Source organism: Rattus rattus, chromosome 5 (assembly GCF_011064425.1).
Source record: "Rattus rattus isolate New Zealand chromosome 5, Rrattus_CSIRO_v1, whole genome shotgun sequence".
Classification (NCBI taxonomy): Eukaryota; Metazoa; Chordata; class Mammalia; order Rodentia; family Muridae; genus Rattus; species Rattus rattus.
Window position 1 is genome coordinate 15273376 of NC_046158.1, and position 13351 is coordinate 15286726.

General features: G+C 38.8%; 2 protein-coding genes across 4 annotated transcripts in view; both read left to right on the top strand.

Moving 5' to 3' along the window:
• Rabgap1 (RAB GTPase activating protein 1) overlaps window positions 1-13351 on the top strand; it is a 116877-nt gene that overhangs the window by 61339 nt on the left and 42187 nt on the right. Inside the window, exon 1 of one of the 3 annotated variants that reach the window (XM_032903209.1) lies at window positions 4654-5277. The exons of the other annotated variants lie outside the window; for them this stretch is intronic. The gene's annotated coding sequence lies outside the window, so the exon portion shown is untranslated. Of the gene's footprint in view, window positions 1-4653; window positions 5278-13351 lie in introns of those variants that run through there. 3 annotated transcript variants of the gene reach the window in all.
• Window positions 5965-7406, top strand: Gpr21 (G protein-coupled receptor 21). Its single transcript, XM_032903210.1, has one exon. The coding sequence runs from the start codon at window positions 6007-6009 to the stop codon at window positions 7054-7056; it is 1050 nt and encodes a 349-aa protein (XP_032759101.1). The 5' UTR covers window positions 5965-6006; the 3' UTR covers window positions 7057-7406.

The following is a 13351-nucleotide window of genomic DNA, read 5'->3' on the forward strand; positions in this document are numbered from 1 at the left end:
GTTCTGCATTCCTTTTCTTTTATGGTCTGTTAGTTCTAGCGGCAGGGCGGGGCTGCCTGGACTTGTTTTTCACAGTGTTAAGCCCTGAGTCTGAATTTTGAAACTTACTCTTTTAACTTCATATTTTTAAATCTTAAATCTGTATAATTTTCCTTTCAGTACTTTTATGATTGTTTTAGAGTGTGTTCCTTGTACTTATAAACTCTTGAGCCATGTATTGATAGTTACTCATGTAATGCCAGCACTAGGTATGTATTGATAGCTTACTTGTTTAATACCAGCACTAGGTATGTGGAGGCAGGAGCCATTCAAGTTCATCCTTAGCCACAGAGTAAGTTTTCAAGCTAATCTTAGGGTGGGCTCCCTGTCTCAATCCACTCTGCATACAGTAATAAAGCCCCCCCCCCAAAAAAAAAAGAAAGAAAGAAATGTTAAATGTTACCAAGGCTTAAAAAAAACAAAACATGGAGTCTATTATATAAAATATGCCCTTAAGGTTGTTTTGTCTTTTGAGTTGTTTTTTGTTTTTGGTTTTGGTTTTGGTTTTTTTGGAGACAGAGTCTCACTATGTAGCCTTAGCTAACCTGTAGACCAGGCTGGCCTTTGAGAAATCCACCTGCATCTGCTTCCCAAGTTCTGGGATTACCACACCAGAACAAGCACTTAAAGATTCCTCCTGGTCTCAGGAAGTGAGTCCCTCAGCCTGCTTCACTGCCTGTCGTCTCATTACTGTGTTTGAATCTGGTAACATGTCAGCTGGAGTTTGGCATGAAGGGAACAGAAGGCATTTTCTTTCGAATTTGCAGATTGCAGAACCTTCCTCAGTGCCTTCTGTCTCTGGCTGTTTTTTAATATCTTACATTTTATGTCAGTACCTCTTACTGTTCCTTTTGATTTAATGTTTAGTTTTCAAAATTTATAGGAAAACTGCCTCTACAATAAATTCATTTTAGAATGAGTGACTAGTAGGTCAACAGCTCACCTCGACACTCTCCTTTCCACCCACTCGCTCCTTCTCACTGTGTGTCTCCTCTGTGCTGAGCTTTAACGCCAAGTGTAAGGCTTTGCTTCAATTACAAACTCACATCTAGACCCTAAACTAGCAGCACTTGTATGTCACTAGTATTTTATCTTTAAATTGCTTGTGCAGTAGAAACCGTGAAGGCCCCAACCACATCTCACAAGTCTAGAAATAGAATGCACCAATGACATGTTAGCACTGAGCAGATTGTTTCCTTTTTAAATAAAATTATCTCTCTGGAACCTCATAGGCAAGGACTGGAATCACAAGAATGCATCTCTGGGCACTCAGCAGTGGAGGATTGTCTGCTCAGCAGGAAGCACATGGAGTTAGCAAACCTGAGCTAGCAAACAAAAAGGTCTCACACTTCCATTCATAAACTCAAATGAGGTTCTTCACCTTGGACCAGTCATTGCACTATCAAACAAGCATGGTTTCCGTATTTTTTAATTCTGTATGCACACATTTAACCATCAGTGATAGAGATCTATCAACTTTTCCTTATCTTTATTTCCCAAATATAAAGTCTAACAAATATTTGCTTAACATTTACTTTGTATTATATAAGTAATTTACAAAGGATTAATGTATGCAAGAGTGTTGTATATAAATACTTATTCCTCCTCCAATGCTGGAGATTGAACCCAGGATCTTGGTCATGGTAGGCAAGCATCCTACCATATTCCCCATTTCCCTGCTGCACCATTTTATCTAATGGATTCAGCATCCATGAATTTTATATCTAATAAAGGTCCTGTAACCAATTTTCCTTGGATACTAAGATGCCATTCAGGCTTCGCCTCCCTGTCATATCAGCATGATCAGCCTGTGATCACAACCATAGATCCTGGGAGAGGATGCCAGAATAGCCAGGAGCAAAAGAAACCTCGGGCAAGCACTCAGAACTGACCCTCAGGCAGCTTCAGTGAGACAGCTCATTTTAGTTGGGGGAACAAAGGGGATTTAAACCATTGAGGGGTGAGTAGGGGCTAGCAGGGTGAGTGTATATCATTGTCTGTCAGGAGCCAGGGTGCTGGGGATGCCTCATTAATAGTAGGGATTCCAGGTGCTGCTAGACATGGCCTTATAAGGCAACAGGAAATTTTACCTAGTTGTCAGGCTCTGTGACCTCCTCCACATATCTTTGTGAAAATATTTCCATTCCATTGAGTTTCTGCATGTCAAATCTGACTAAGAATTTCTAAGGTTTCCTGAATTCCAAGAATGTGAATATATTGTCTTGGCCATTTTGAAGTTGTTAGTATTGGGGTGGGTGGGTGGGTGGTTGGTTGGTTGGTTGGTTGGTTGGTTGGTTGGTTGGTTGGTTGGTTTAACCCACAGAAGTTTTATATAATTTAGCCTGATACAGATTGAATATCCCTATCTAAAAGCTTGGGATCAGAACTGTTTCAGATCTGGCATTTTCTGTTTCGTGGTAGTGGTGGTCGTTTGCCTTGGTTTGATTTAGTTTGGATTATGTTGACTTAGCAGTTACACCACCATCATATGACGATTGAAGTGCTCTGAAACCTTAGGCTATTGCAAGTCTTTCAGCGCTTGCTTCTAGGTCCTGAACTTAAAGAATAGGAATGCATACCCAGTTATCGCAGCTTCATTTAAAAGCTCTTGAAACCTAAAAACAGAATTTTTATTGTATTTGGCTTGTGTTCAGGTTTTTTTTTTTAAAGGATTGTCTTTTTCAGTCAACTATAAACAAATACAATTTTGTGAGAGTTTTAGAAGAAAGTACATAACTACTGAATTCAGATGGCATTGATGGTTTCTCATCTAAGATTTCTAAAAGATCTTGTCTTCTGAAGTCACTCTGGAGGTGTGTAGTCTGTGTAGATGTGGGAATGTGATGCTGCAGGTGCTGGGAAAGAGCTCTGTTCAAATATGAGAAATGTGGGGTGACTCCACAGTGATACTGAGGTGAGACTGGAAGCCTACGCTAGAGGCCACATCTTAGAAAGTGACATATTAATGGTTTTGTGTAATAGGAAAAAAAGAATTGAATCATTTTATTTCATGTTTATTTTACAGTTTGTTTTTCCAGTGCTGGCTTTATATATACAAGGCAATTTTTCTACTGTTCAGTTGTGGTTCCAGTCCCAACTAAAGCCATACATTTAGGTTTAAACATCAATATAACACACAGAGCATGTTGGTGCAGAGGCAAGCCAGTATCTGTGAGTTTAAGAGCAACCTGCGGGGTTGGTGATTTAGCTCAATGGTAGAGCACTTGCCTAGCAAGAGCAAGGCCCTGGGTTCGGTCCCCAGCTCGAAAAAAAAAAAAAAAAAAAAAAAAGAGCAACCTGCTCTATATAGTGAGACTCTGCCTTAAAAATTAAATAAAATAAATAAATGAAAAATTTTAAAAAGCATGTAACAAGGTTTCATGTATCTGACAAAAGGCAGGCTGTCTTGCTTCAAATCCTAGCTTCACTGTTTTCTACCTGTTTTTGTTGGGCAGTTTAATATTCCTAGGCATAAAATGTGATAATAGAAACTTGCTTATGATTATTAGTATTAACAAATATATACATAGTCATATTACGTGTAAGCGACTGCCTATTTACTGTTATTTACTTATCTATTATTTTAGTTTTATAATATTATTTTGGTTTCAGTAAAACCTGGCAAAAGGTGTGGCTTGAATTGGGGTGCTGGGATCACTTTTCAAAATCTTTAGAGGTGCTTAAAGCATTAGATAGTGCCAGGTCTGTAATTATTTTACCTACTCCTTACCTTAAATAAAGTATAACTTACAAAGTAGGCATAGGGAGAAGTTAAAAATAATAGATAATCATAAAATAGCTATAATATGTTTGTCTCAAACTGTAGGACTTTTCCATTCTGTGTTTTCAGTGCTAAGATAATGGAATATAACATTGGAAATCGGGAGACTGCTGTACTGTGTAAAAAGTACTCAGAGGTAGAATCCTCAGCATTCCTTGTGCTAGTAATTTAGTGTGGAAAGGGACTGGGAGGGGGAGGAACAGGAGTCACCTTAATTTATCTGTGAGTGACAGTGATTTAAATACAAAAAGCTCTGAGCCAGGAGGCTGTCCCTTCTGTGCTGCTGTTCTCTGCTTTGGTCTGTCACATACTGTTACTAGTCTCCTTGAACATGTCTCTGGGATCCTTACTTTCCTGAAGTAAAGTGTTCATGCTTCACTGAACTGTGATTGTAAGCATCCTTTGCCCACAGTAAGAAAGCATGTATAAAATAAATAAATAAAAATTCAAGTTGGATCACATAGTGCTTTGTTCAAGTATGTAGATCTCCTGGGATTATTACGGTTGCCAGCATTTGTTTTCTTTTACTCTACTGAGGGTGTGAGACTTTATTCAGGCAAAATTATACCATTCCCATAGTACTCAGTTATTAAAAAAGCACCATTTATGACATTATCCAAAAAAAAATTAGTGTTATTTCAATTTGCATTATTTTAGGTAAGTAGAAACAAGATTGCACTATAAGATGCAAAGACTTGTACCTGAATATCTGTGTGCTGCCTCAGGCTGTCACTCCACTCAGGTGGAGCACCTGACTAAACTTGAGGGAGAGACAAAACAGCACCATTTCCTAATATTAGCCAATGTCCAATAAATGATAAAAGAAAATTGAGGCCGAATATTGTGTTCAGCTGTAACTTCTTGTACAGCTGAATTATAATTCCTCGGTTGTCATGTACTGTTAACAAGCTTACTTTCTAGGACACTGTTCTTTGTTCTTGGGGAAATGGTACACAAAAATAGGACTTTCCCTCTCTCTCCTCTGCTACTGTGCTTCAGCCCAAAGCCTGACTCCTCCCTCTCTTCCCATCCCCTCCTTTTCTTCCTCCCTCTCCATCCCCACCTCTGCCCATTTTTCTTAATGGCAATCTGAATTCTGCTCATTTACCTACAGGAAGATTCTAGACTGACAAGCAGCTTTCAAATACTGCACTGCAGGCACACCAAGTCAGTACCACTGTGCAGTCGGGAACGCTCCTCTCTGGGAATGAATGCTAATGAGCTGTCCAAGATGCTAGAGTGTATGTGCTTGGGCACACGTGTTTTCCTTCCCTGCCCCCTTTCTTCCTTTTCCTAAGCCCCTTCTCTGTGCTTTCTCCTCCTACTCCTTTAACCCCTCCCTCTGTGCCTTAGTTCTGCAGTAGGCAGGCTTTAAGCAAGCACATTCCTGCATTGCAAGGCTTTCTGATAAGGATGTATTGTGGCTTTTGTTTGGATTTCAGCCTGCAGAATCACAGGTAACATTCTGAAATTGAGCTAAGCAGATAAATTGTATTAAGGTGTTTGCAGAGATAAAGTAGTACATTGGAATTAGTGGAGAAAATTAATCTTGGTTAATTTTTTTCAATGATAATATAGCCAAATGTTTTCAGGATTACCATAAGGAGATTCTCCTACAACAGGTTAAATAAAAGAAAATGAGGTTGGGTCTGTAATTTCTTTATGTTAATCTTGGAAGTCCCCTTTATGGAGGGGACTGCTTAGGGTAAAGTGGGAGGGGTGCTGGCAGTCAGAGCTAACTAGGTTCTTTGTCTAGGTTGTGGAATGCAAAATGTAAAATGCTCTTTCATTTTCTTCTATCAGCTGTTCAGAGGAGACTCATTACAACTCCTGCTGAAGCTCCTAATCTTCCTCCCTCTGCCCCTCCCCCACCCTCGTTTGCCCGAAGACACAGTCCCCAGTTTGCCTTACTTCCTTGCTATGTGTATGGTCAACCTGGCAGTGTGGATGCGTCTGGAACTGGCCAGACAACTGCTGTTGTCTCTCCCTATTCCAGGAAGAATTTAAAGGGGAATTGTACAGCAGGCAGTATACCCAGCACAGCAGCAAACCCAGGAACCTGGTGACTAGGGCTCCCGGCTTTGTCACAGGCATGCAAAGCTGACTGCAGGGACAGTAGCTACTCCTGGGAACTGTGACAGCAGCCAGGTGGTAGCATGAAGTGAGAGCCAGTTCCTGATCACGAGATGAACTCCACCTGGGATGGTAATCAGAGCAGCCATCCTTTCTGTCTTCTGGCACTGGGCTACTTGGAAACTGTCAGGTTCTGTCTTTTGGAAGTGCTGATCATTGTCTTTCTAACTGTATTGATTATTTCTGGCAACATCATTGTGATTTTTGTGTTTCATTGTGCACCTCTGTTGAACCATCATTCTACAAGTTATTTTATCCAGACAATGGCATATGCTGACCTCTTGGTTGGGGTAAGCTGCCTGGTCCCTTCCTTATCACTCCTCTACTACCCTCTTCCGATGGAGGAGGCCATGACTTGCCAAGTATTTGGTTTCATAGTATCAGTTCTGAAGAGCATCTCTATGGCTTCTCTGGCCGGTATCAGCATTGATAGATATATTGCCATCACTAAACCTTTAACCTATAATACCCTGGTTACTCCCTGGAGACTACGCCTCTGTATTTTTCTGATTTGGCTGTATTCTACCCTGGTCTTCCTGCCTTCCTTCTTTCACTGGGGTAAACCCGGATATCATGGAGATGTATTTCGGTGGTGTGCAGAGTCCTGGCACACCAACTCCTACTTCACATTGTTCATCGTGATGACGCTGTACGCCCCAGCTGCCCTCATTGTCTGCTTCACGTATTTCAACATCTTCCGAATCTGCCAGCAGCACACAAAAGAAATCAGCGAAAGGCAAGCCCGATTCAGCAGCCAGAATGGGGAGACTGGGGAAGCCCAGACCTGTCCAGATAAGCGCTATGCCATGGTCCTATTCCGAATCACCAGTGTGTTTTATGTCCTCTGGTTGCCGTACATCATCTACTTCTTGCTGGAGAGTTCTACTGGCTGCAGCAGCCGTCTTGCATCCTTCCTGACTACCTGGCTTGCTATTAGTAACAGTTTCTGCAACTGTATCATTTACAGTCTCTCCAACAGTGTTTTCCAACAAGGACTAAAGGGCCTTTCAGAGTCTGTGTGTACTTCTTGTGCAAGTCACACTACAGCCAAGGACCCTTACACAGTTAGGAGCAAAGGACCCCTTAATGGATCTCATATCTGAGAGGGACTCATATATTCAGTCTCTCTGTTTTCAAGGAGAAAGGATGGCTTTGGTTCACTTTTTCCTTCCATCTCTGTGCTCCCAGTTCACTGGAGATGTAGGAGCAGCTACAAACTGTCCGGAGAACCTTCATAGTTTGCAGAAGTTGTTTTCTAAATGAGATTTAAAATTAGAAGAATCAGGATGATGGAAAAAAATCAATCTTGATCCAGTCTTTGAAATGTCATGGAAGTGACTGTAGTTCTCAGATTCAAAAAGAGTAAAGCCATAGTTGATACCTCTCTCTCTCCTTTGGCATGCCTGAATCTGGATGTGAAAAGAGTCAGCATGTTTTAAAAAAAACAAAAAACAAAAAAACATTTTGTTGCCCCTTTATGGATTCTTTCATGCAAGTTGGAATTTATATGCAATTCTAACAGGAAATATTAAAATATATTGATGAGTTAGCAAGGATTTTCTTTATCTGTGCCAAAATATAACTGTACTGCAAGTTTCAACATTCATTTAGACAGTGAAATGTTTTGTTTTCTTGCCTCTTGAGAGAAATCTCCATAGGATAAATAATGAGAGCATTGGACATTATTCTGTAGAGTTTTGAAATGGAGCAATTGTGCAGTGAAGTCACACAGTGAGATTCAGGTGCTTTCCCCCCGTGTTTCTGAGCATTGTGAATGCGTGTGCAGCAGTGACATCATAGTGCTCTTCCAGGGCTTCTGTCTGTGAATACTGAGAATCTATACACTGAGCTGGGTTTTTAATGACAAAATATTTAATCTAAATAAATAATAGATGGATAGCTGCCCAATTGTAATGTGAAAACATTTTTTTAAAATGACTGTAGTGTTTTCTGTTCTTATCCAAAGTCTTCAAGGAAAACTGAGTTCGCTGATACAGTCAGCCCAGGGTCAGTGTAAACTTGTCTGCCTTCTAAAGAATCAGCTACTATCACAGCCACCAATTCATTTTGGAAAACATTTTTTGAACCCTATTAAGGAGACCTTGGAGAGGAGAAGGGGGGATTCTAATTGGGCCAAGTCTCCTTCCTGCTATCCTCTTTAGAAAAGATCCTTTGGGGCTGGGGATTTAGCTCAGTGGTAGAGCGCTTACCTAGGAAGTGCAGGGCCCTGGGTTCGGTCCCCAGCTCCGAAAAAAAGAACCAAAAAAAAAAAAAAAAGAAAAGAAAAGATCCTTTGACATGTAGTTCTTGCCTCACTTGTCTGGTTTTATTTTGTTTTTCCAAAGCAAATGTATAGAATATTATTGTTTAGAATTAGACTGTTGTGTGTTCATATGTAGTGTTAACTTTTTAAATGTGACTATCTTGAAAACGAGAATTGTCTAAAAGAAGAGAAGGCTGTTGGCAGCTAGTGTCAGAATCTCCTCTATTTTGTGCTAGTTTTCATTTTTATTGTCAGGAAAATTAATTGGCCTCTGCCTTTGGCTAGAGGTTGTAGTTTGCATACAACAGTTATATGTAATGAAATGCACAATGGAGGAAACCCAGGGGTTGCTGGTAAAACTGGATTTCCAAATCCAAAAGGACACACGTACTTTATAAAACAGGCAGATATGCTTCAGCCTTTCACCCTGATGTTAAAAGACTATTCTTTTGAAAAGAAGACATATTTCTTTCCTTAGACAGACACACACACACACACACACACACACACACACACACACATACACACACCCCATTCTGGTATTGCACCCTTGCAAAAAGGCAAGTAATTTTTACTTGTATATCCATAGCAGAATGTATTTGTTGTGTTTGCCGTGTATCCCTGACTTTCCTAAAACTCAATACTTAGACCAGACTGGCCTTGAATTTACAGAAATTCACCTGTCTCTGCTGGGATTAAAGATCTACCATGCCAAACTTCCAGCCAGTTTTGATTTTATGTTTTAGACGTTGATTTTATTTTAACCTCAGATATGTTATGCTTTAAATTTTTAAAAGAACATTTAAGCTTCAGATTCAAAGTTCTAGGGGTTGGGGATTTAGCTCAGTGGTAGAGTGCTTGCTAGGCCCTGGGTTCGGTCCCTAGCTCCGAAAAAAAAAGAAAAAAGAAAAAAAAAAGTTCTAGAGGCAGGTTGATCTCTGTGAGTTCAAGGTCAACTACTCTATATAGGGAATTTTAGAACAGCCAGAGCTACATAGTGAGATCCTGTCTCAAAAACAACAGCAACAAAAAACAGAAAACAAAAATAGATACTGAGTTCTCCAAATCATGCTTGTTCTTTATATGTAGTATTAACAAGTTTGACTCTGATGTTTCAGAATTTAGAACTCATGCTAAAAATGTAGGGTTAGAAATAGCTTTGGTGGATATCTGCTTCAAGGAGAAAATGTTTTCTCCCGGATTCTGAAAAACGGTTTGTAGTATATTTCTTCTTGCATTGCATAGCTGAAAGGTTAGCTCTATAGATTTGGTTTGGATGTGTTTCATTTCCTTCTGAGTAGTCTCTTATAGCTCATGTTGGCCTCCCCTAGTTCTTCCTCCCCCTCACAAGTGGAATTACAGATGTGTCACCACACCAGCTTTCTTTTTCATATATGCTAGGAAATTTAATCTTTTCATATGAGCATTGTGCTTATGAATTTTTAGTTCAGCAAACATGGGGATCTTGGAGATAGTCTTTATTAAAATATATTAAAACTGTAGTAAGAGAGCAGACTTGACTTTTTTTTTTTTTTTTTTTTTTTTTTTTTTTTTTGGGTTCCATTTCGTAACAGTGAAAAAGAAAATGTTCTGGTAATATCTAAGCTGATATGTTAATCTAAACTTGCTCTTTACATAAGTTTTTTTTTTTAACAGTTGCTTAGTTTAACTAGTATTAAGTTCTGGTTTTATTAAAGACTTTTTTTTTCAAAGTAGAATTTATATTGCTTTTTGAGGCACAGACCAAAGAAGAAACTAAGTAAGGTACTGGAAAACATCCATCTAGACCCTCTGTACTGTAGGTACTAGCAGATGTCTTTTCAGATTGTCTCATCTTCATTGTGCTATGTCAATGTTTAGGCTTATGGAATCAGTTCTGTTGCTCCACTCATTGTCTGCATGGCCATTTTATTTTTAATTTTTGCTGGGTAAGAAGAGATGAAGGGGGGGCAGAGTTACACAGTTTTGTGGAGGGGGCAATTCTCTGCATGATATACTCAGAAAGTTCGTGTTTAATCTTTTTATTCTGCCACATTTAATGCAACATTTGATGACATTTTTTTGAATACCAATCTGACTAGTTCAGAGTCAGAAAAAAATACCTATTTTTAGACTCAAATACCTCAGATAGCTCATTTAACTCTGTGGTATGTCACTAGTGTCAGAATACACATATGCTTTTAGAGATAGTGTAAAATTACTACATACTAAAGTTTGAAGTAAGATCATACTAGTTGTTTAACTTGAAAATGAATTGTGTTTTTATAAAGTAACTTCAGTGAAGATGTTCGTGCCTCTTAGAAGTGAGGAAATAGTTGCATGTGAGCCAGTGCCCACCTCAGAGAGCACTGAGAGCCCAAATGGGTACTAGAATTACTCACAAGCTTGCTTCTTCTTACTCAAAGTCCTATTTTGGGCAGGTTTTCTTTTAGCCATATTGCTGGATAAATTCTATTTGAGCCTTTTATAGTGACTTTCCCTTTGTACTTAAGTAGTTCATTTAATATTTTTAGAATTGGAGAGTCTTGAACTTTCATACTGTAAATGAACTGTCTGTCTCCTTGAGGAAATGGCTCAGATGGTAGAGTGATTTGGGAAGGGTTCCTCAGCTTTTCAAACATTCATTTGGAAAATGTACAGTGACTTTGTAGGGAATGTCTTAATTTCATTGACCATGTACTTCTGTATTAAAAAGATCTGTGAAATAAATTATTGGCAAACCAAAGTTTATTGTTATATGATCAGTTTGGAAGACATTGGAAAAACTGTAGCATCATAGTTTTTTTTTTAAGCCAATAAGTCATGGAATAATACGGAATAATTATGTAGTTTTGCATAATTTTCTTGTTTCAGATTAGAGAAAAATCAAATGTAAATATACTAAACTATACATAGTGTTGATACATATTGTTGATATAGATTCTACAAATGAGATAGCTATTTCTTATGACTGACTACAAATGAGTCACTGGCATTTCTTTAAAAATTTGGGTGGTAAAAGGACATCTGACATAGTAATAGTGAACTTTGAACTAAGAATGTAGAAATGTAATTAGCTGGTAAAGTAGAGAGAGAAAGATGCTAAAAGTTCTTTTATCCTTCATAGGGCTCCATAGAACTGAGTTAGCTAACAAATGTGGACAGACCATGAAATGCTTCAGGAATAAAAGTTACTCTTGTATGTATCTGCCTTTGTTTCACATTTAAGCTCTATGTTATGGTGTGCTTCCATACATGTCAGCCATGGAGGTTCAATGTTAGATCACTACTCCATGCTATTTAGCAATCCCTGAAAACCATATGATGACTCGATACTTCCTTTATTGTCTGAAAATGTAGTCCCTGCATCCCCAAAGTCTAACACAGAACCTGCTCCAGAGCAGTAGTCTTGGTAAACAGCAAAATAAGAGTTTTCTAGGTCTGTCTGCTTTTCCTGACATTGAGGGTTTTGTTTCCAGAAGAGGACATTTCCAGTGAAGTGTCATCTCTGTCTTATAGAAATTTTTATTCTTGAGATGTTTTGTATGGGAAAGTCTGTAAACCTGTGAAACCTGAAAACCTGTGAGAAATTGATCAAGGCATCCTTATGAGACACATGGTTGGTTTTTTATCTGGGGTAAGTTTATATAATGGGAGTCTATTTCCTGCAAGTATATCATTAAGCACATCTTGTGCAGATGGTTACCTGGTGTAGATAGACGTTCACAACATTGTTCTGTGACGTGATTGCAGAAGCCTTACCATTCAGACACAAGAAGAATCTGCGGCCAGTGCTAACTGCCTGTGCTCTATTGAGCACTGTTTTGCTTTCATCGAAGTTCTTTTGTCACTTGTCTTCTCATCTGACCCCTGGAAAGTCTTGCTAGCCTTTGAATGTCTTCTTTTAAGATGGTTTTATGTCACTGGTTTATATTCAACATTTTGCAGCTTTCTGTTTTGTGGTGATCCAAAGAGCAACCGATTTCATTTTGTTTGCTTCTGGGGCAGTTTGCACTGGTCTTGACATAGTGTCTATTGGGAAAAGCAAATGATATGGAATCTCTTAGGGAAACTGTGGTATCATTTGGGCACTGGTGAAATAGATAAGGCCATAGGGTCATGTGTAACAAAGAAAAGAGGGGCAGTAAAGGATTAGAAGTAGCTGTTCTTTTTGTTTTGTTTTGTTTTGTTTTTAAATAGATGTTCTTATTCTAACATTTTACATGGGAAGTGAGCCCAACTGCTATTGTGATCAGGATTGCAATGAGTTGGAATTTAGTTTGAATGGGCCATCACCTGGACATGCACAGCAATACATGTGCCTAAATCTAGTCATAAGGAATATAAGCAACAATTACATGTAAACCTCAGGCTATTAGGTTTTGGGAGAATTTCATAAGCACCTTATTCAATCTGCTCAACACGTTGTAAATGCCCAACAGGTTGTACGAGCAAGTGATTATATTTAACATTACGTAAAACAAATTAGAAAGCAGAGGCTTAAATATACTCAGCTTCTACGTGGATGGAGGATCTTGATTATAACCCAGGCCTTTCTGACAGCAGTGTCCAGGTGGCTACTTATTTACTTCCCAGGGGAACCTAACAAGTATTTGGTTAATTTCCTTCTTTTGTTGGTCAGGAATGTTTAGACTTAGACAAGTTAGGAACTTGCATAGTTAGGAACTTTCACAGAGTAAATGAAAGCACTTTACCCACTAAACCACCTTGCTAAGTATATTTGCCATATATATTTTGCCCTATGTTACCCAGACTGCCCTTTAATTTCTGCCTCAGGCTCCTGGGACTACTACAGTAACTGGGACTGTGGGTATGCACTTGTGCCTGCTGCTTCTCCTTTAATATTACAACATTGGAGAAGCTTCTTGGAAAGTAATCAGAGGCAAAAACAAACTAAGATGTGGGCTTCCTAAGGAACCCTTGAAATTAAACTCCAGCTGATACAACCTGAAAAGAATTTGCATTCATTACTGTAGAACAAGGTACAGTTTAAAACAAACAAAAGTTCTGAAATTCAAGTATAAAAGATATTTTAAAACATCTGACAATGTACCCACATACATGAAATAAAATAAAAACATCAGACAAGCTCAAAAATAAAACGTAAGTAGAGATAGCTAGTAAAATAAGAAAGG